Source organism: Pieris rapae, chromosome 20, assembly GCF_905147795.1.
Source record: "Pieris rapae chromosome 20, ilPieRapa1.1, whole genome shotgun sequence".
In the NCBI taxonomy this organism is placed as follows: domain Eukaryota; kingdom Metazoa; phylum Arthropoda; class Insecta; order Lepidoptera; family Pieridae; genus Pieris; species Pieris rapae.
Window position 1 is genome coordinate 7,586,046 of NC_059528.1, and position 24,605 is coordinate 7,610,650.

Sequence of the window (24,605 nt, forward strand, 5' to 3'; positions counted from 1 at the left end):
ATTTGCAATAAAATATATAATATTGCGCGTATAAATTGAGATGTAAGGTATCCTATCTTTTAAGTTAGATCAAACTGCACACGGTATTCCAATTTGATTGATATTGCTTTGGTAGTATAAGAGTCCATCGCGGACAAACACGTTTTTTATATATGAATATGACGCAAAACGAATTTATATGAAATATGGAAATATTTGCCACATTATTTGTATAGCTTCATGTGTAATTTGTATCTTTCTTCTGACGTCTTTTATCTATTTTAGAAGACTCGTTTTTTTTTCATAAGCTATCCTTTGCAGTTTGGCTCTGTGTATGTGTGTACCTTTGTATGAAAATGACAGTTCAACTGTGCCAATATCCTATCTTAAGAATTTAACTTACACCAGTTTTTCAAATAATTAAAAAGCTATTTTATATGTTTTAAACATACACATGTAATATATTTTTTTATTTGTACGGTTTTATGTACTTTATTTGGTTTATATTGATTAACAAATAAGAGTGTAAAGAGCGAAACGACTTCTATACGTCGCCAAATATGGATTGTCTTCGTAGGGTTTTGTTATTGGGATGCAGATAGGAGATCGATGGACTGCCACGGTCTGATCTCAGATTGTTTTCAATCTGAGTTTGTGAATTAATTATTGGGTTCGGGCGTTAGTTGAATTGGTTTAGAAATACTTCAGTATATAAGACAACAGTAGTTAGTATATTACAAAACATTTTACAAAACCATTAGTTTGAAATCAAAGACAAGCTGGTTATAATTATCTTTATTTGGCGTAGCTTTTCTAATCATCTAAAAAAGGTGTAAGGAAACGCCTTTTTTTCACAACTCATTCTAAAATATCGAATATAAATGCAAAATTTAATCTAAAAAGTCTTAACTACTAAAAACTATGGGTAATAAAAGCATTTTTTCAACTGCTGCAATGGACGTACAAAAAAGCAATAGACTGATTCAGGAACACAATCAGTGATTAATTCCCAGTTCTTTTGCCGTTCCTTTATACGCCGTTAAGAACTGGCAGTTAATGTCAATTTAGATAATTTGTCTGTATTTCTTTTCTATACTATAAATATTATATGTAATCTACTATCTTAAATATTATAACATATTGTACTGTGAGACAAAACATTTTTTTCTATAGAATGGGGCATAAAGATTAGAGGCGAACCTGATGTTAATTCATATCGCCAGAGGATCGCCGATGCGTTGCCCGCTTAAGGATTGACATTGTAATTGCAACATGCTTTCAAGTAACATAATATTAACGTCTAAAAATAATTCCTGTCTCTTATTATAAAAGCGTAAACACAATTTGATAGTAAGAAACATATGTTAATATTAAAATAGAGCTAATACTAAGACTAAAGATGTTTGAAATACGCCAATAAGAGAAGACATAATTTTTATTTTACAAAAGGTAACTTTATTCAAAGTATTATTACAATATCCTTAAATATAAGGCACACAGTTAAAACCATAAATACTATTTATTTTTAAAGGTACGATATAAATAATTGTGGGTTCAATTGTAAATTCTTATATAAAATAAGTTGATCACGATTGTATAAATATAATCTAACTCCGTATTCATTACTTCTACTTTAATAAAGTATGATATATACGATACAGATAACATAAGAATTGACTGTAACTAATAATGTAAAATGTTAATTAAAATAAATTTGCGCGCCACTCTGTGCGGCAGAACATACGACGATACGTACAATCGTACGTCTTTCGACGTACAATCGTACCACTTTAATATTTTGTACCATTTTCTTGCAATTAATAAATTATTATTAATATTATTTATCTTATATTGTAGAGGTTTTTTGTGTTTGATGAGCTATTGTTATGACTCGTAATAGTTCGGAAGTATTCCTCTAGTAAAAAATCGAATTTAAAAAGTCACAAACCCAACTAGGGTAGAAAATCCATAAATTACGTTTTTCTTCTCCCCTGCAAAGCCTCCTGTATTTGTTCTCGCGATAGTCCTTTTGTCTCGGGGACCAAAAATATTCCAGCCAGGACGTCCAATACTCCAAATACGGCAAAGAAGTAGAATGACCCGTGGACGCCTAAGAACTTGATCATGAAGGGGAAAACTCCAACCAGACTGAAGTTGAGAAGCCAGACAAGTTCCAGTAGGAGCATTGATGCCAAGTTTTGAACCTGAAAGATGTGACGAGAATTATGTCAAAATTTAGGTCAGTACTACATACAGTCAAGAATTAAAGTTTCTGCTAGCATACAAAAGAAAGGTGAAGGTGAAGGGAACATAGGAAAAAAGAACAGACAAGAAACTCTCGGCCAGTATTTATAATAATAGATTTTTTAATAATTTAAGTTAAAACCTCATCCAGGGTTCTAAACTACTACTAAATAGTTAATTCCTATTTTTCTTTTGTTAATTACATTTTTTTTTAAATAACATCTCCCCTTTTTGCCTGAGATACAATATATATATATATATATATATATAAGGTAAACTTACACCATGCTCCATGCTTGTTTTGAAACAAAGAACATATGTGTAGTCTCAACCAACAGTAGACAAGAAAATTGTAGGCAACGACGGGTACTTATAGTAATAAAAAATGTATGTAAGTAACTACTTAACATGATAGCCGAAACTAGTTAGTTTATACATACATTTTGCCTGAGATACAATATATATATCTATATATATATAAGGTAAACTTACACCATGTCCCATGCTTGTTTTGAAACAAAGAACATATGTGTAGTCTCAACCAACAGTAGACAAGAAAATTGTAGACAACGACGGGTACTTATAGTAATAAAAAATTTATGTAAGTAACTACTTACCGAAACTAACTAGTTTCGGCTATCATGGTCCATATCCAGCTATATCCAGCAGTATGATGGGAGTGTCATGGTTTCCAATTAAAGTAAATCAATTATCACGAACTTTCATTAGTCTTATCACTCTCTTGGTCATGAATATTCTAAATTTAAAATGAAATAATGACAAGTGACTTAAAGAAACAGATTGTCTATATTTTAACAATATTGAAGGAAGAATCACGGGTCTAGACTCAGTCAACTCCATAACGTCAATTACATACGGGAGTCATACTTAGCGTTAAGTCCACCCTTACCCAACTTACCCAAAGTGAATAAATACATACCTCTGGTAAAAAGACCTCGGCCAACAGTACATAAGGCACCGATCCAGCTCCAAACATGAATGAGAAACAGTAGATCAGGATCAATACAGCGATCACCCAAGCTGGTCCGATATTAGTTTGCATCAAGTAGGCCATGCTAAGGAGGCACAGCGTCACGCCCACGGAAGATCCAATGATGAGGGGCTAGAAACAAAGTATTAAGCATGAGAACTCTCCGTAAAGCGGTTGAGGATGCAAAGAGTATCCCTGATATCTTTATTCTCTACGACTACCCTCTTCGTTGAATACGGTGAAATGGATGGAGCCGGTACTGGGGAGCTCCCGCCCAAAGGTGAGAACATTACTCCGTGTGCAAGCGGTTCCGGTTGGCCTACACGAGGAAAACCTTCCGACCGCAGCCATTATTCTAATTTGACGGAAAAAACGGAATCAAAAAATTTTCTGTCAAAAATGTATACCAACAAAATTGTGAAATAGCATAAAAGGATTTAGTAAATAAAAGATGGCAGCACTACATTTTTTTTAGTCTAAGACATATCAGTTTTCTTACTATGTCTTCTCTACTAAGCAAGTTTCAGTTTTACATATATAAGATCGCACGACAAGTGCTCAGTTAGAAACTACGTAAATGTAACCTATTAGATTACAATTTAGATACAAACAAAATTTACATAATTGTTTTTTTTTAACAACTATTTTCTTTCCTACATAATTATGTATTTACACTGTATATTCGCGGATGCTTGGCTGACCTATGCGACTTCAATAGAAAGAGTCCCGTCGTTATGTTCTACCAAAATATTGAGGACTACTCCATTGTGAGGAAGTTGCATGGGTCTTGTTGGTGCGGCTTAATTTCTCATGTTATTTTCACATATGTATATCTTTTCAATCTATAAATAGCAGACAGCAACTGGAGAATAGTCGCAGTCCACGAATATAGCATGGGTTTTAACGTCACTGTTAATTTTCTAATACTGGATTTACTAGAAAACACCTCACCTTTCTTCCAAATTTATCAGAAAAGAACGCGCAAGAGAGACAACCGGACAACAGTACAAGAGCGAAGAGGACAGAGCACATGTCCGAAGAAAGCTTTGGAGCTGCACGCTGAAAGATTTCCGCCGCGTACACCTGGACGGCCACCATGCCCATCATAACCTGTAGTATAAAAAATAATGCTAAAACACACAGGTCTCGTAGTGAGCGAGTAAATTTAAAAACATTAAATAGCTACTGCTGTGCGATGGTGTGAATGTATGGGTATGTTCGTAAGGGTCTAACTTTGTGGAGTGTGCTCATGATGCAAGTGATTTAGCTTAAGATGTTCTTAATTATTCTTCCTTTTAATTTGTAATTGTTTTTATTTTTGTGTATTGTACTGTTTACACTTTATCGTGGATCATTTAATATTTTCGGCAACGTTTTATACTTACTTGAAATGATATTGTGATTGCCACAACGGTCAACGCACGTCTTGATGTCGCCGAAAATACTGGAAAGTACAAAGAAAAACTTAAATAAGATCCAACTTTTTTACAAAGTAACACACACTCTCATACACACACTCACACACATACAAATACACCATGTGGTTTCCTTATATAATATATTCTTATCTGTAATTTTTTGTTAACGTTGCAACCTATTGTAATAATAATTGTGGATTCTCTCTAAATAACGTATGGGATTTAATTCTTATCTCACAGAAGAAGAAGATCCTGGAAAAGATCGCTCGAAAGCGATAAAAACACAGATTCCTCCTCACCTTAGCAGGCATCAATATCACACAAACAAACTCTCAAAAATAGAAAAACAATAATTATTTATTTATAATAATGAATAGTTGTAAATTACTTATGTACAAAGTTTCTGTGAGAAAAATAAATAAAGATTATTATTATTCCAGAAGCCTGCGAACTAAGGATGTCGTTGCATTGCCGGCCGTTAAGTCGTTACCACAAGATTAAGAGTGGAGGCAGGAGGTTCACATAAGTTATACCATCCATACACATCACATTGCCAGAGAGCTAGCAAGTGCCGAAATTTTGGCACAAAAGGCCAAAAACAGTTGCATTTCTGTTTTCTTACATTTAAAAGTAACACTTACTCAACATCTTGAAGGGCGGCATTTTCTCTGTGTTAATATCGACGTGGTCTGGATTGAGCTTTTCCTTTTCGGCTTCATCTATTTTCCCATCTGTAAGGGTATAAAGCTGCTTGTTATTAACTAGCATTAGCAAATACTATTGTATTGCTCTATGATTTAAGATTCCTTTCATATACAGTTTCAGAAATGAAAAAAATTAGTAGCCATTAAATCCATTATTTTAAACGAGAACAAAGAGAATATAAGATACTTATAAAACATGTTAGAAAAAATGATTGTCTGTAAAGTCGGTTTACGGGCCAAAGTTTAACGTGAAAACGTCATAAACATAATATTGATGCAATGATTGCATACTTAAGACTTTGAGTGGAAGAGAAATAGATACGGCGCATGCGTACAATGAGCGGAAATGTCATTAATTTTAATACATAATATAATAATAATAATAATAATTATTATTTATTTATTTTTCTCCCTTAAACATTAAACAATAATAATTCTTAATATAGTAACAGTATTGGGAGACTGGTTTCCAAACTAGGTAAGAACCTGTAATATGGATAACCAGGCTTCCATTCCATAGCATATACATAACAAAAAGGTAGTTTGTAAGGGATTGTGTATGTGAGTGTGTGTGATAGTGGGGAAGGGTACGCATGCGTGTGTTAGTGAGTGTTAAAGGGTGTTTGACATGACAAGAACATATTATGTGAAAATTATTATTTTATAACATTTTATTATTACATTAAAATAGTTTTCGGTGTACCAAATATACACAAATTGCACAAAAATCGATCCGTTTCGATGTAGTACGAGAATTTCATACATACGTATGAAAAAATTGCGCCTACCCATAAATTTCTGTATTATTATATGAACATACCAGCTGTTACAGTCATAAGCTCAAAGGCTGGCATCAATTGTTGTTTTAATCTTGATAATTCTGCCAGCACTGGTTTTGAGTCTACGGACATTCCTTTGTAATATGCAATAGACTTCCTTGCTTCCTAAAAATAAATTTTAATCTAATTAATTTTAAGCGTTTCATGAAACTATCACGCGTTGGTCATTTAATTATAAAATGGAAGTGTTGTATGCTAGCAGTGTTAGTCTTGTGGCTTCAGCGTGCGACTCTCTTCCCTGAGGTCGAAGGTTCGATTCCCGGCTCTGCACCAATGGACTTTCTTTCTATGTGCGCATTTGGTCGCTTGGTGAAGGAAAACATTGACACATGTCGTAGACCCAAAAAGTGGACAGCGTGTGTCAGGCACGGGAGACTGATCACCTACTTGCCTATTCGATTTAAAAATGATCATGAAATAGATTCAGAAATCTGTGGCCAAGACCTAAAGAGGTTGTATTGATCTTTTTTTACTTAAACATGCTTTTTATTGTGTAAAATATATTTTTTCTTTCTTTACTCTCTTTACTACACAGCTATTGGTGCTGTTAAACTAATAAGTCTGACTATATATTATATATAGAGTGTGGTTAGTACACTTCTTTTTAATTAAAAAATCTTTTTTTATGAAATGTAATAATGTTTTATCTGTAGCCTTTCTTTATTTCTGTGTATACATATATTTGTTTGTACTACTTGACTACATAGAGGAAAATCAGTTCAAATCTTTGAGCCGTAGATTTAAATCTCCCAGGCAAGTGCTTGTTAACGGAGATAATAATTAATAAATATAGAATTGTGGCGCTATTTAAAATTAAAAATACTTACATCTTCTTTATTTTTCATCAGCAAAAACACGGGGCTTTCTTTCACTGATAATATTAAAGCCGCATACAGCACACAGATGAATATATTTGTCCAAATTATATACTTGAAAGTCAGCGTCCAGCCCATCACAAATGACATTAACACGCCGAAACAGTAGAATGCCGTAGGTGCTGAAATATGTGATAAATTCGCGAAGTTATTAAACACAATTGTTTGTCACAATTTACTTATATTAAACTAGCAGACAAACAAAAACATTAGCCAAGCGTTGCTGTGGCTAATGTTTTTGTTATATTACATAGTAGTAAACTATTGAAACTTTAACTTGAAACTTTAACCATCTGTTAGAATTGTATCAAATAATAAACAAATATTTGCAATAAAATATTGTATATAATGTTTTTATGTAGAATAGTTGGTGTGGGAGTTATTTTGGAATTCTATCGTATTAGTAGTTACTGTTAAGATAGAAAAATGTAGTGAAATAAATAATATATGTGTTAATTTTAAAGTTATGATTCTGTTAATTTATTTTATATAGAACTAGATACGTTTGGCCACAATCCCACCGGATGTTAAATGAGATGCGAACTATTGGAGATGCCTATTAAACTGCCGCTTGAGCTCATATTAAATTGAATAGAGAAGATGGAGCACGGCATCTTCTCTATTCAATTTAATATGAGTGCGAGAGTACGGCATCTGGGGATGTCAACAAAGGGGAAAAACACCAGCGAGCTTCTAGATGACCGTTCTTTGAAAGGGGGTGACGGAATCATGGCTCCAATAAACGAAAATGTAAGTGTGTGCTCCTATTTCTTGCCTCCTGCTGATAGAGGATCTTTGACAATCTGAGACAAATCTTTGTTTAGTTTGTTTAATTGTTATTTACTTAGGATGTCATGTTGAACATGGTGTAAAGATGTCAGGTAAAACGTGGTGTAATGGTTGCAGCTCCTTACAAACGTTGTGTAAAACAAAAAAAAACTTGGTGATTAAAAAGAGTGGCGGAGAGTTTATTGCCAGTTCTTATCTTCAATTCTACGCCCTGATATGATTTTTGGACTTTTTTTGACAATGAGTATTTTTCGTCTGTGGATTGAAAGGCAGGCAACTGAACGGCGTGTGGATGAATTTTTAATAACGTACCAGCAGCGAGCAATCCCCGAATCGATTGATCAGCGATTTCGGATATGAATACAGGAGCTAGGACAAAACATACTCCACATGCCAGTCCTGATAGAAATCTGCACAGGAGTAGCAATGTAGCCGATGAACTGAGGTCGATCAATAACCACGACAGCTGGAAGTTAAAAAAAGATATTATTGAAGTCCCATACAGGGCATGGCGTTGGTGAAGTGGTGGTGGTGGTATGGTGAAGTGAACGCCAGCCGTTAATACAAATATAATTATTTCAGAAATCGAACTCAAAACCTAAATCTTAAGTTTTACGCCATGTGCCATTGTTCTTTAAGTAAAATAGATAGAAAATAAATATAAGAATATTTCTGAACAGCAAAACCCCAAAGAATTTTAAGTATTTCCGAACCAATTCGACTTAGGGTCCTTCAAGAAAAGAGCGTACCAATTCTTAAAAGGTCGGCAACGCGCTCGCGAGCCCTCTGGCATTGAGAGTGTCCATGGGCGGTGGTATCACTTAACATCAGATAAGACTCCTGCCCGTTTGCCCCCGGTTCCATACAAAAAAAAAAGAATGTTTAACCCCAACAATGTTCTCCAATATTTGAAGTTAAATTACAAATACTTATATCTACCCTTAAAAAAATGTTAATGTAGCATAAGTTGAGGGTACTAATTGCAAAAAAAAATTTTTTTCTCAAACATCTTTTTTCTTCTAATCAAACAAGCAAGTAGAAGGAGCCTTCGGAAATTATCATAGTTTTTTTAACTACATTCCGTTATGACGTGATAACAAGAAACTTGGTGCAGGTGGAAAATTAGAAACATGGTAATTACGTACCAAGAAGAGCATAGCAACGCACAAGCTAACTTTCTGCCTTCCAAGAGTGTTCAGCATGAACCCAGCAAACATGGTACTGACCATAGCCCCTAGGCTTGGTAAACTGCCCACCAGCGCACTCTGCATGTCTGACAGCGGTTCATCCAGCAAGGTTGTATTAGCAGATTTATAAAGTTTTAAAGTATAAGATGGCCAGACAAAAATAATGCCTATGATGAAGTTGCCGAGAGAACCTGTAAAATAAATGTTTTTTGGATGAGACAAACGGCCAAGGGTCTTATCTGTTTAGTGATTTCATCGTCCATGGATAGTCTCAACACCAGAGGACTCGCAAGAGGGTTGCGTTATATTAAGAATTGCTACACTGTTTTCTTGGTGAACTCTAAGTCCATTTGGTTCAGACATACTTCGGCATACTTGAAGTGATTGTCAGTAATCTCATAAATCTAAAGATGAAACGTGTGTGTTTACTTTCCCACCATTCAGTGGAACGTTCCTTTGAAAAATAAATCGAACCAATTATAGTCGTTCAAACAAAAAAAGTTTGCCAACACTAGCGACTAGCGAGGCTTCTGGTCTTTCGGTAGTATCATGAGATCAACTACCCGTCTGCCCCCTGTTCCATAATAAAAGCGATAATAACCAAGTGGTCGTGTATTCGAATCCTGGTTATGTGTGTTAATTTTTCTTTCGAGACAAATATCGTGAGACATGTCCAAGAGCTAAAAATGTTCGTTTGTCTCAGAGGGCAAATGGCAGATGTAACAATTAGCCCAGTTGTATTAGCACTAGATAATTCTTGCCCCTTAAACAATGCAGTATGATATAATACAATGTAGCATTTGTTTGCTTAGCATAGATATTGTACTATTCATATAACGCCCCTTAATATCTAAATATATCTGATAACACTGATGTCACGGCACGTGATGTTAAGAGTGACATAACATTTTCCAGACAACGAATCTATTCGCTTGATATAAGAAAAATAACCCTAAAGGCACTTCCGTAGCTTCCTTGGTCATGTAATGACATTACTGTATACTCTCATTTTTTATTCCATAGAATTCTGACAGCTGTCATTTTATGACATGTCAGAGGTGGCAAACCTTTTTGGCCGGTCACATTTGACTCTACGTATATACAATTTATATGTTAGTGAATATGACCATTTTATTAAGTGTGGTGAACCACATTATAAGTGGTATTTATTGAAAAAAATCTCGATATTAGCGTTTTATATACAAGGGGGGCAGGCGGAAGGAGGCTCACCATATGTCAAGTGATATGGACACGCTCGCGGGTGCACTGCCGGCCTTGTAAGAATTGGTACGGGTACAGAACTGCACCCAAAACAAACTAACCTATATTTAGAGGATCTCACATAGTTATTTTAATTTTAAACTTTAGTAAAGTTAAAAAAAATCAGCGGCACTACAACCTTACTTCTGAATCAGTTCAAATCTAATCGGCAAGTTGGGTCGGTTTCCTCACAATGTTTTTCTTCACTGTTCGAGCGAATGTTTAATTCGAACCTCCGACCTCATTTGTTACCCAGCTTCAAACAAATTCATTTAACGTATATCTGAACATATCTGCAACAACCAGCACCGGACCTTAACAAGGGCAATAACCTTATGACAGCTATTTGGCTAAGCTAATTAGTGTTAGTCTTGTGTATGTAACATGTTTTATCTTGTATATTTACTCTCAGTTATTTCTTCAAACAGATTAAATATTTGATAGATGTATTAGGTAGGCATTATTAGTACAAAAAAACGTAGGTTTTACTGTAACTTATTTAATGTTAAATGTATTTTATTAGTTGATATATCAAGGTAGAATAATTAAAAATAGTCGCAGGACACAAAAAAAAAATGTTGATGAAAAAAAAATGAATGATGTTATGTGAATTTGGACATATAGTGCGATATGAAGTACCCAACTGGTACTGGTCACAGAGGTGCTGTAAATAATAGAGATTTTAGATTACAGTATTAACCATGCGTGCAACAATACAATATAAGCGAAATAATGAAATGTTAGTTGCTATGTAACGAATGAATTCAGTGTAACAGTTGAAGATAGTGCCTACGTCTGGCTATACTCTCGGGGCGTACCTCCCATGATTTAGTTAATTGCTATGAAACAAATAAATGTTTGAATTGACAATTAAAGAGAGTGCCTATGTCTGTCTATACTCTTGGGGCGTAACTCCCATGATTTAGTTAATTTTTATGAAACGAATAAATGTAACATTGACAATTGAAGAGAGTGCCTTTGTCTGAATATACTCTCGGGGCGTACCTCCCATGATTTAGTTAATTGCTATGAAACAAATAAATGTTTGAATTGACAATTAAAGAGAGTGCCTATGTCTGTCTATACTCTTGGGGCGTAACTCCCATGATTTAGTTAATTTTTATGAAACGAATAAATGTAACATTGACAATTGAAGAGAGTGCCTTTGTCTGAATATACTCTCGGGGCGTACCTCCCATGATTTAGTTAATTGCTATGAAACAAATAAATGTTTGAATTGACAATTAAAGAGAGTGCCTATGTCTGTCTATACTCTTGGGGCGTAACTCCCATGATTTAGTTAATTTTTATGAAACGAATAAATGTAACATTGACAATTGAAGAGAGTGCCTTTGTCTGAATATACTCTCGGGGCGTACCTCCCATGATTTAGTTAATTGCTATGAAACAAATAAATGTTTGAATTGACAATTAAAAAGAGTGCCTATATCTGTCTATACTCTTGGAGCGTAACTCCCATGATTTATTTAATTTTTATGAAACGAATAAATGTAACATTGACAAATAAAGAGAGTGCCTATATCTGTCTATACTCTTGGGGCGTACCTCCCATGATTTAGTTAATTGCTATGAAACAAATAAATGTAACATTGACAATTAAAGAGAGTTCCTATGTCTGTCTATACTCTTGGGGCGTAACTCCCATGATTTAGTTAATTTTTATGAAACGAATAAAAGTAACATTGACTATTGAAGAGAGTTCCTATGTCTGTCTATACTCTTGGGGCGTAACTCCCATGATTTAGTTAACTTTTATGAAACGAATAAATGTAACATTGACTATTGAAGAGAGTGCCTTTGTCTGAATATACTCTCGGGGCGTACCTCCCATGATTTAGTTAATTGCTATGAAACAAATAAATGTTTGAATTGACAATTAAAAAGAGTGCCTATATCTGTCTATACTCTTGGAGCGTAACTCCCATGATTTATTTAATTTTTATGAAACGAATAAATGTAACATTGACAAATAAAGAGAGTGCCTATATCTGTCTATACTCTTGGGGCGTACCTCCCATGATTTAGTTAATTGCTATGAAACAAATAAATGTAACATTGACAATTAAAGAGAGTTCCTATGTCTGTCTATACTCTTGGAGCGTAACTCCCATGATTTAGTTAACTTTTATGAAACGAATAAATGTAACATTGACAAATAAAGAGAGTGCCTATATCTGTCTATACTCTTGGGGCGTACCTCCCATGATTTAGTTAATTTTTATGAAACGAATAAAAGTAACATTGACTATTGAAGAGAGTTCCTATGTCTGTCTATACTCTTGGGGCGTAACTCCCATGATTTAGTTAACTTTTATGAAACGAATAAATGTAACATTGACTATTGAAGAGAGTGCCTTTGTCTGAATATACTCTCGGGGCGTAACTCCCATTATTTAGTTTATTGCTATGTAACGAATAAACGTAACATTGACTATTGAAGAGAGTGCCTTTGTCTGAATATACTCTCGGGGCGTAACTCCCATTATTTAGTTTATTGCTATGTAACGAATTAATGTTTTATTAATAGTTGAAAAGAGTGCCTACGTCTAGCTATACTCTCGGGGTGTAACTCCGACCATTTATGTAATCGCCACGCTTATAAATTAAGAAAGCACGAGTGAGCAAAATGTACGGCCTTGGCTCGTACAAAACTTGCTATTATATTGTTTAAAAATATTAAGGTATTTTTGAATCACGTCTTTCGCTTTATACTTGTCATAAGCTTGCGGTGCCTTTATCCTGCTATATAATGTATACTATTAATTAAGTACACTTTAATGATCACATTGTTTTGTTGTTATATTTGTGTTTAAATAAAACGAGGTCAATTTCAACCCAATGATTTAAAAATAATGTTTTATTATCTACGAAATCGTTTGCACGCTAGACAGAAAAAATATTGCGTTTACAGAACTGTCACGTGGTATTATTTAAAATACTTAAAGACCTTTTCGACCATTTATAAGTCGACAACATCAATGATTTATAAAAATTACTTACATGCCAATGTAACTTGATACTGTCGCAGATATCCCATTTTGTTTCTTCACATTTACACGCAAAACTGTAACAAAAATCATCAAATTAAACTTACACTGCTATTATAACTGTCGTCTCAGAAATTCCCTTAAACGCGGAGGGTTATTTCTGAATATCCAATTACTTGAGACACTTCGATGAGCAGTGTTGGCCTAGTGGCTTCAACGTGTGACTCTCATGCCTCAGGTCATACGTTCGATACCCAGCTCTTCACCAATGGACTTTCTGTGTACCTGTACCATTTAACATTCGCTCGTCGACGACGTGCGGCACAGGTTGAACACCTACTTGTCTATGAGTTTGACAAATGAACTTAATATCAAAATAAAAAATACTTACTACACTTAGTATTGTCTTTTATTTACATAACTTTTACTCATTTAAAGAAAAACACTTTTTTAACGGATTATAGATTTTATTATTAATAGATTAATATAATAAATATAATAATACATATCTATAATCCGTTAAAAAAGTGTTTTTCTTTTACTTACTACACTACTTATTACTACTTTTTACTTAATATAAAATATATACAGAAATCTGAGGACTAGACCTAAAAAGGCCGCGCCACTGTTTTTATTTATTTTGAAATACAAATACTTTTCACCGCAACACCGGCTTTTGTGTTGCCGGCTTTTTATATTTAGTTTTTTATTATTTGTATTTAACTTTTAATAAAAACCTGAATGTTTATGACAAATGTACATAAACACTCCTATACTTGTCTGACCTAGAATAAAGTTTCTACCTACTGTTGATAAAGTTGACAGTGACAAAAAAAATGCCTTTTAATAGACCTAATTGAAATAAATGTAACGTTGACTTAGTTTTTTCAAAATATTTGGATGACTAGCCTATGCCTATTAAAATTGTCAAATGTTAAAAAAAATACTTTCAGATACTAGGTTAGCTCGCACGGATTCTTCCACCTAGGCCTTGTAGGGAGCACGAGAAGATATTCTGGTGTAGGCGGATTCATATATATATGCTGTTTTCACATGATTTTCCACTTTGAAAATTAAAATTGGCCAATCTCAATTGTTCTAATGATTCTCAATAAGTTTTATTACTTTAGTTAATATAGTACGTGTTATATCATTATTTATATAGTACATTAAATATAGTTTAATAGACGCTTATGAGTAGTGTATACAGACACGCATATTTATAGTATTATAATTTTGTAAATTTGTATGAACATTATTATCCTAGCCTGACTGTAGTTGATGTGATTTTTTGCTGTATTGACGAAGCTATATATAACTATATTCGCTATATAAGCGAATTTAAGGCTTTTATTATTATTATTATATTGACTATAAGTATATACTTCTTCTATTACGTGTGACAAATTCAATAATTTTAACGTTACGAAATAAATAATACAGCATTTATAATGACGAATTAATTAAATTATCTCGATTTCACGAATAAAAGCAAAATTCTGGAAAGGTAAATGCTCGCGTAAACAAAAGACAATTGTAAATTGTCAAAAAGCAAATTATACTCTGTCACGTATTTACGCGGGAAACAGATTTCAAATAAATAAAATACAATTTCACCACTATTTTGTTTAAGATTAATTTTTAAAATTAATAACAAATTAATAAAAAAAATCAGTGGCGCTTCAACCTCTTTAGGGTTTGGCCTCAGATTTATGAATCTGTTTCATGATCATTTTTAAATCTAATAAGCAAGTAGATGATCAGCCTCTAGCGCCTGACACCTGTTTTCCTACACCGTTTGAGCAAACGTTAAATATGCACATAGAAAGAAAGTCCATTGTTGCTAAGCCCGGGATCGAACCTACGACCTCAGGTATGAGAGTCGCACGGTGAAGCCACTAGGCCAACACTGCTCAACAAAAACAAACAAAAAATAAAACTAAAATAATAAAACTATTTAAATTAAACTTAAACCATAAAGATAATACTGTGTGATAGTAACAAAAATATTACCTTATATATCCAAGACTAGCGAACACAACCAAATGTTATATTAAAATGAGCATAGACAAATAATTATGCGAAGAGTGATATTAATATGCAATATCTTAAATAATTTTCGTTGCGTGATAAATATATAAAAGTATATTGTACTGAATTGTGTTCATTGAATATTTCAAATTGTATTTAGAACTGTGTGTTACTCCTTTTTGACGAGACAACGACGCGTGCGGCGTTACCTCACTCTGAGGCGTTCCTTTTAAGCCTTGAAGTGCAAGCGAGAGCGTGGAAGTGACAAAGAGGCTCAATCGGCCTCCGCATTTGGCATTTTCCGTTCGTTAAAAATTGTTATACCTAATTGTATTTATGAGAACAAATAAATGTACCTTGATCAATTCAATTGTGATTTCCATTTACCTCCTTCTCTATATCCATTCTATCAAACAAATAATATTAAAATTTTCAGTATTCAGTATTCGGTTAGGGGCTCGCATTGAGAGTGTCCATGGGCGGCGTTATCACTTAACATCAGGTGAGCCTCCTGCCCGTTTGCCCCCTGTTCTATAAAAAAAAACCTATCGTCAGTAACTTTACAGACAACCGATTTTATGTAGTCGTGGAAGACTATGTCTATGTATAAAATAGCTTACGTAAATCGTATTGATAACCCGGATGATTAAACACTACTACATACATCTTTTAACTATTTTTGTATGACCTTTACAGCATATTCAGCAAAGTAAACATCTGGGTAATCAATCCTGTTGGTTTTATTTCTCTTATTTATGATTGTTTATTATTGTTGTATTAATTATCGAAAAGGCCGAAACATCTGGAAGGACTGACTTAGTTATCACGTGTGTGACTTGTATATATCAAAACTGATAAGTTTGACATAAGGAATCTGAGGGTGATACGTAAATGTTTGTGTGTTACGTTTGGACAATACAAAGAGATCTCTTTACACACGTTAGAAGTTATACTTCTTTGGCGTAGCTAGATAAAAAAATGCTTTTCTTTTTAATTTTATCTTTCGCCTTAGCGTTGTTGGTTCTACGTAAACGATTTATAAAACAACGACAATAGAAAAGGTATTTCATTAAAATTAATTAAAGTTTATTTTAATATCACAAAACTGAAATTGTTAACTATAGCTAAATTCAGGGTGTCGGTTTTTTGTGACGGTGTGCGTGCGCATCATAAAAGTTTACTCTCATCATTCTTGCCTAACGCGCCACAAGAAGTATAACGTCAATATAAATTAATAGCCCTAAAACCCTTTTAGATCTGAGCCTGAGATTTCTGTTTCATGATCATTAAAATCATCTAATAGGCGAGTAGGTTTTGCCTTCTGTTACTGACACACGCCCTATACTTCTTGAGTCTTAGGCAAGCTACCAAGCTAACGTCTTCCATCACCATTCGAGGGAATGTTAAATGCCCTTATAGAAAGATAGACGGAAGACTGAAGGAAGGGCTTATAGACTGAAGCTAGGTTAAGTACACTACACAAAATATAAGGTCGGAAAACACAGGTAAATCTTTGCATAAGAAGATTGTTTATTTAAGTAAATAACCGAATTTATCAATTTTGAAAATTTAACAAATCTTTGTTTTAATTACATGTCGAAACACTTTTGATATGACTTTTGTTGTGGCCTGTTGGCAGTTCGCATGTGGTAGATAGTATTGATGACCGCAGAGCTGGGTAACTCTGTCAATTAATAAGTACCTATCGCAATAAAGCGATAAAGGTGCAGGCCATATGGACCGAAGTTTTTATTTTTTATTTTGAAATTATTATTTTTATTACTATATAGGTTATGAAAATTGTAAATACTGTAGATGTGTTTTTTCAAGACTACATAATATAAACACAAACACTGTATCTAAATGTTATTTTAGTCAAAATATTATCAGTAAGTTAAAAGTTATCTTCATCACATTCATATACGTACGGTATTTGCATCGTGTACAGTGCACATGCAGTCATTGCAATGACCCATGTAAGGGCAAGAACCGCGCTAATTCCACCAGAAAGATTTAAAAATTCAATTCTCAAAAGTGAGTTTTTTTTTTATAGAACAGGGGGCAAACGGGCAGAAGGCTCACCTGATGTTAAGTGATACCGCCCATGGACACTCTCGATGCTAGAGGGCATGCGAGTGCGATGCCGGCCTTTTAAAAATTTGCAAACCACTAAATTTATTTATTTTCACAAGTGATTTATTGTCTCATGTTTTATTCTTTTACTAATAAAACACCCATGACTGCGTTTTGATTGTACAATTGGTTTCATTGTTATTCTGGATAACTATTAAAGTAATTAATTATGGGCTGTTTAAATATTGGCGAATGTTGATTTAGTGGTTAATCGAATTTTTTATGCAAAGTGCGTTACCCCGTCATGGACACATTAAAACGCGGTCTAGTTGCAGTGCGTTTGCGGTCCAATTGTGGTGCGTCTGCATGCATTTAAAACGATGTGTCCCAGAATGATCCGCTCGTTCAAATGTGCAAATATTATAATGCTGTGTGTACTGAAGTTGATATTTTTCACAATTATATTTGTAAATTTAAAAAGATTCATGGTAAATACTTGCAACCTTAATTACTAATTTGAATTAATTAATGTATATACATATTTTCTTTTCTTTTTTTGTCATTCAGTTTAATATGTCTATGTTGTTTAGTTGATATTTAGTGTAAAATTCTGTGTACAGATATAATTGGAAATCAGATTTTCAAATGTTGTTTAGTGTGTAATAACTATATGTAATCAATCTGTTTTCTGTATTTGTACCTAAATGTAAAAATAAAAATAATATAAAATAAAATAAAAAGTGGCGGTAATTTCCTTCCTTTGAAATATGTTTATTAAAAACTGATAAATATATAGTGACACTAAATATCAAGTCATACATAACCATCGCTATTGTAAATATTTTCTTACTTCGGAGGACTTAATAAAGAAACTGTATTCCTTTATAAAACATTTCAAGCAATATACAAAACAGAGATTTATCTTGCGAGATAAAAAATCTTTTAAGATAAAACGTAAAATTTACACATTCATATAAATGACTGTTGCCGGGCAATCAATTGGAATGAAATATTTTATAGAAAAGCAGAAGGTAGGCTCACGTGATGTTTTAAAAAAAAGTTTCTTAGTACTGAGAGAATTAAAATTTCTACATGTAGGTCAAAAATGTATTATATTTATTATATAACTATATTTAGTTAATCAAGACAATTCCCAGAGAGAAGGGAAACGTTTAGAAGGCAAGAATAATCATATATATATTTTTAAGTTTGTTTATGGAATATCTGGGAACCCGAACACAGGTATTTTTTACCTAAAAGGGATTTCACATCTTACGCTTAAAAGAAAATGTACTTAAAATGAATAAAGACTTTTTATTATTATTATTATATAACTAAAAACATATAAAATTATTACTTAATCGGCATGCTATCTGGTAATGTGAGTGCGATAATATTTAAGTGTATATGCTGGTTTAGGCTGTTAATAAAAGTAAATAAATAAACAATGCTATCTATCAGTTTAATTACAAATGAGTATATACTCAGATTTTTAATTCAATGAAAATCTGACAACTAAAATTTTTTTACATGTCAGATATTACAAACCATTATGGCTAGCCAAATCTGCCTAGGCAGATTTTTCAAATTTAAAGAAAACACATTTTGTTACCGCATTGAAGCTATGTTTTATAAACTTATAATTATTTAATATAATTTTTTGTAAAAGCTATGTTAATAAAAAATAGCACATTTTTCAATTTCAATACGAGTCTGAACATCTGAATAAAGGTTCATCACAAACAGTAAAACGCACAAAAATTTCATAATAAAAATCCTTTTTTGTGCGTTTAAAATGCGTGCGTGCGTTTGTAGTATTATTCTCGATATTAAAATATTTGGTATTTTTTTTGTTTAGGTCACTTGAGTAAGTAAATATTTCGATTAACCATTTGGTACGTAAAACATAAAAAATAGGTAGCATTTTATTGAGTTTTCAGGGCAATAAAATGCCCTCAAATGGTTCAAATTTGTCCCATTTCGGTGGAGTACTTTTTTGGTAGCAACACATTAAAGTCAGAATTCTAAGGAATTCTAGAGTATGTCAGTTTTCTCACTGTCATCGTACGCCATAAAACATAATAAACAAGAATTCTCTCGAGGTAGACTTTTTCTGGTACTCTGGCTCGCAATTGTGAATACACAATAGCGGTTTGTTTTATTATTAGTCAAGTTTTAATGTAATTTCATTTACAGAATTATCGGTGTAGGTATAATTATTGTGCTGTCCTACTTTAGTAGGTAATGTTAAGATAGAATAATGATGTGGATATAAATAAATGTTCCAATTCCAATGCATCCTTTGCATAATACAGTGATAACATGACTTAGCAGTTTAATTCAAATTTTTCGTTTTTGGCATTGAAATACCATGTCAGTTTTTTGTTTTCGAATAAGAAAATGACGATCAATATATCTTCTTTTTTATACCCAAGGCTACAAAAATCAAACGCTCGAACCTAACGCATCACAAATCCTTCGAATACGAGCAAACAGTCTAAGTTTTTAGACTAGTTAGTTAGACTATGGTGTAGTGTGCTATTCGTTGTATTCCAAAACACTCGTTTTCCGAGGTAATGAACAAAGAACATGAAAGACATGAAAACAGTGGGTATTAGAGTATATAAACGTCTATTTTGAGTATCGGCAATGTTTTTTCTCAGTTGTGGAGGTTATGCCCAATGAATACCTTTATCATTGCTTAAGCCATATCAAATGTTTTAATTACATGTTTTGTTAATGATAATATAATCATTACATTTAAGTATTTAAGTACAAGTTATTCAATGGTGAAAATTATATTATTTAATCCGAGAAATTATTATAAATAATATTATTAATTGTCAGAGTCAAACATGACAAACAAATACACTGAGACTCAGTAGAGTAGCATACACGGTGCTTTGGTTTGGCTTCTCACTTCTGACATGAGAACGTCTAATCATGATCGTCGGCTGCGCTTACGCAAAAGCGTGACCTAATTGTCCCGATTCGCTCAATGTCCCGTTACGCTCATTGTAATCTTACACCGCATGTATCTCTCTTCCATTTGATTGGCCTATGCGTCCGAATTATGCACATAAAATAATTGTTGCACAGGCGTGGCTCAAACCCAGTCCGCCTCTAACCACTACGCTAACATTTCAGAAGAATTAATTTGCACTAGAAAGGTGCTTAGTATCATGTTAAATGCCGTTTATTAACTATTAACGAACCAGATCGTTGACCAATAAAGTCAGATATGAGTAACTGACCTAGAGAAAGGGAAGTCTACAGTACAAATTATTCGAGCTCTTAAAGCAACCTCTACCCTCCTAAAGCAACTTCTACCCTCCTAAAGCAACTTCTACTCTCCTAAAGCGAACTCTACCCTTCTGATTCTGTTTATTAAACTGCAAAATAAATGACCTTTTTATTCGTACGCCTCATCAATTCTTTATATTGAATAACTTAAAATATGATCAATAACTAAAATATTCATAAACTATTTATCACCGTTACCTCTAAATTTATTAAAACGCAGTTCAATGAAAATTATTTCACGACAATTTAACATTACTATCGTAGTTGTGTGTCGCCATCAAATATCAGCCGACATTTAGTATTCAGCAAAGCGTTAGTAAAAATATTACCTGAGGAAAAATTTGAAAAACCTCGCAAACACCGATGAATAGCACGTCTATAATAACACAAATGAATAAATCTTCACAGTGAATATATTGTGAAATAAAATTTCTTCTTACCTATCTAATCTCATCTACATTGAAATGGGGCACCAAAATCTCATTTTGCAAGTCGCTCATAGTTGGCAAATATTATATCGTGCTACTCTGAGTTAATACAAAATTCATATCTTTTAAGTATCAACATTCACAATATGTGTTAAGAAACATATAACATACTAGCTGCCCCCGCGAACTTCGTTTCTCCTTAATGAGATTTTACTGAGCATACCTGTTTAGTATATACGAACATGGAACATTTTGCTATGCTATCCCAGAGACTGTTCGGTTTTCCGGAATGAAATCTTTTTTAGGTTGTTCTGTGAATTTTTTTCTGTATAAACTTCAGAGTTCACAACATCAGTTTTTAATAATGAAATAAAAAATAGGGATTGAGTTGTTTGTTTTTGTAAAGGGTTGAAAATTCAGAGTTGTATGTATTTACTAATGCTGTATCATATTTTTTTTTAAATCTAACAATTGAAAAAAAATTGGGGTGGATTACCCTTAATATTTAGGGGGATGAAAAATAGATTTTGTCCAATTCTCAGACCTACCCAATATGCACACAAAATTTCAAGAGAATCGGGAAAGCCGTTTCGGAGGAGTTTACCCACAAACACCGCGACACGAGAATTTTATATATAAGATATTGCAGACTGAGCAAGATTTAGACTGGCATTATTAAGGTCAGGAATTAAATTTCTTTAGTACTAAGATAAATTTACCATTCTAAACATTGTACGATTAAAAATATCTTTGTAAAGATCTATTTTAAGCGTGTCTTGCGCACCCTGAATATTATTGCACGTGAGACAGACAGACAGAAGAAAATCTAAAACAAATGTATAAAATAGCTTTACCGCGGTAGTCTCCAAGTGCGACGCGTTTCTTTTGTTCCATGATCCATCATCCGATTTTGGTGCATTCAACAAATAAACAAAAACGCATCATCACAAACAAACTCTACTATGAGAACACCGTGCGATAGCGACCACATCGTCATACGGATTTCTAGGTGAAATAGTATCGATAAGTATTTGATACGCGTATTGATGGTGATGATGATAAGGTAAGTTACTATTTAGGTTTTAAATCTGTCGCTATTTAAAAAAAAAGATCAGTGGCCTACAACCTCTTTAGGTCTTGGCCTCAGATTTTTGAATCTGTTTCATAATCATTCTTAAATCTAATAGGCAAGTAGGTGATCAGCCTCCAGTGCCTGTCGTCGACTTTTTGGGTGTAATAGATTTAGTTTTTCTCACGATGTTTTCTTGATGTTAAATGCGCACATAGAAAGAAACTCCATTGGTCCGGCCGGGGATCGAATCTACGACCTCAGGTCGATGAAAGCTAAAAGCGATGCTAACAAAACCAAACTTGACTTATCTAAGGGTTCATAAATCTAAAGAGGACTCAAATACTTTTACTACAAAAATTAAAAGGCGATGATTGTTTACATTTTTTACGCTTCTGATTTATAACTTGTATATATATGTTACATACGTATGTTGGTTTACATATATGGAGACCTGGCTTTTACAAGTTCGGTTTTTGTTGGCATTTTTATATACTCGGCCACATACAAAATTGTCCGTCCGTATCGACGGTACATACAAAATATATATGCGCTATAGCGCCTTCGTCCGTGAACCAATCTGTTGTAATTTAAATTTTATTTTAATAGTTGGGCTAGAAAATATCCCATATTGTTGCTATGTAACTGCTAAACAGGTAGGCTGAAAACCATATTAAGTCGAAACGAATTGAAAATAATATTTTGTGTAAATTGATAAGAAATATTTTGGCAAAAGCTTATCACAGAGATAAGCTACATAAATATATAATTTATTTACATAAATATTCAAATGTTGCGTATTCATTTATGATTACCGTACGAATGTGGTTTTGTAAAGATTGACTGATGAGTTTTGTAAAGATATATTGACGAGAGGAATCATTATTTCTTATGTCTGAAGATTTTAGCCGAAAAATGCGTTTTTTAATTTAACAGGAGAAAAATCACCTTTACATTTTTTACAAAACAGGGGGAAAATAGGCTGGAGGCTCATCTAATGATTTGTGATACCACCGCCGATCGACACTCTTAATGCCAGAGGGCTTCGCGAGTGCGTTGCCGGCCTTTTTATTCATATTTATTACATATATATAAAAAATATTATTATACTCAACAAACAAACATTAAACAGTTAAAACGGTGGTCAAATATAGCTAAATGAATCAGAGAAGTCGAGACAAATTAACTAGTTTTGTTTTATAAATATTTCTATAGATATTGTTTGGTATTGGGATTTAGGTTTGTCGATAAAAGCACCAATATAAATTAAATTACCCACATTTAAGTCACATACACACACTAATTATCTACATTTTATATGACACAAGTGACACAGGCAAAGGAGCTCATAAAACTGATGGAATTTTTACATAGCGAAGTAAATTCGCCAACGGGTTTTTTGAATATTGATAAAAACTATTGTAATTTGGTTATAAAGGCACAAGTCAAGTTCCGGCTTAGCAATGACCGCTGGGCATCAATTAATTATAAAAATGGTATACTTTATTTATTCATTCACTCACTGACTCACTCATTCACTCACTCACACATTTGCACCCACACATTCATGCATGCACTAAGGCGTACTTTTACTTAAAAGGTGTTTCAAATCTTACACCTAGTAATGAAAATGGACTAAAATTAGTACGCAAAAAGCCAATTTCTATTCTGATTTAATTTAAAATGTTCAAATTTTTTATTGCTAATTTAATTCCAACATATTCATATATAAAAATTTTTATTAAGAAAATCACAATTAAAATATAAATAGATAAGCCTGACTGATAACAGGAATTCGGCGTGGAAAAATACTCGACATATGCAAATATAACGACTGATTATAATATTTAAATTTACATTATGACTACATATCTCATGATTTATTTTGGTAAGTCTAATAATTGAAGTGTTCAGATTTAGTAAGAATTATTAGTTCATCAGCATCAACGGCTGTTTAATTGTCTAGAATGTTGAGTTTTGATACTCGTATAAAGAAAAGAGTAATCTTGAAAGAGAAAAGAAAGAAAAACTATAATATACTTGGGTATATTATAGTTTTTCTTTTCTTTTGTTATTGTTAACAGGGTTATTTAGGAAAAATATTTGGATTCCCAGCCTCGGGGGCATCATCTCCTCCCTTCGACATACTGACAGTACTTTTCGCAGTAAAGTAGTTAAATCAGAGAATTAATTGAATCTCTATACAGTTAATAAAAGATCAATATTCAATCAAGTCGCTAGTATATTGATTTAAATAGAGCAGCGCATTCAAGTCGCTAGTGTATTATCTTATATCTTTAAACGATTCCAATTATATATATATATATATACAAGACAATTCTTGTATATATATATATATATAATTGGAATCTCGGAATCGGCTCCAACGATTTTCATGGAGTTTAGT

The 24,605-nt window shown here is 33.1% G+C and overlaps 1 protein-coding gene across 7 annotated transcripts; it reads right to left on the reverse strand.

Annotated features, from left to right (window-relative positions):
* Positions 1-759: 759 nt before the first annotated feature.
* LOC111001779 (facilitated trehalose transporter Tret1-like) lies at positions 760-23,551 on the reverse strand. 7 transcript variants are annotated; one of them, XM_045632638.1, is made up of 11 exons: positions 23,478-23,551; positions 13,308-13,371; positions 8,985-9,217; positions 8,152-8,305; positions 7,003-7,172; positions 6,157-6,280; positions 5,274-5,363; positions 4,600-4,658; positions 4,166-4,324; positions 3,164-3,346; positions 760-2,183 (listed from the first exon to the last, which is right to left on the reverse strand). In XM_045632638.1, exons 2-11 carry the CDS (start codon positions 13,342-13,344, stop codon positions 1,953-1,955), a joined length of 1,440 nt encoding a protein of 479 aa, XP_045488594.1. In that variant the 5' UTR covers positions 13,345-13,371; positions 23,478-23,551; the 3' UTR covers positions 760-1,952. The 7 variants fall into 7 exon arrangements, with proteins under 7 accessions (XP_045488594.1, XP_045488597.1, XP_045488599.1 ...); XM_045632641.1 differs by having other exon boundaries at positions 23,474-23,538; XM_045632643.1 differs by lacking the exon at positions 23,478-23,551 and adding an exon at positions 21,984-22,002.
* Between the last annotated feature and the right edge of the window lie 1,054 nt (positions 23,552-24,605).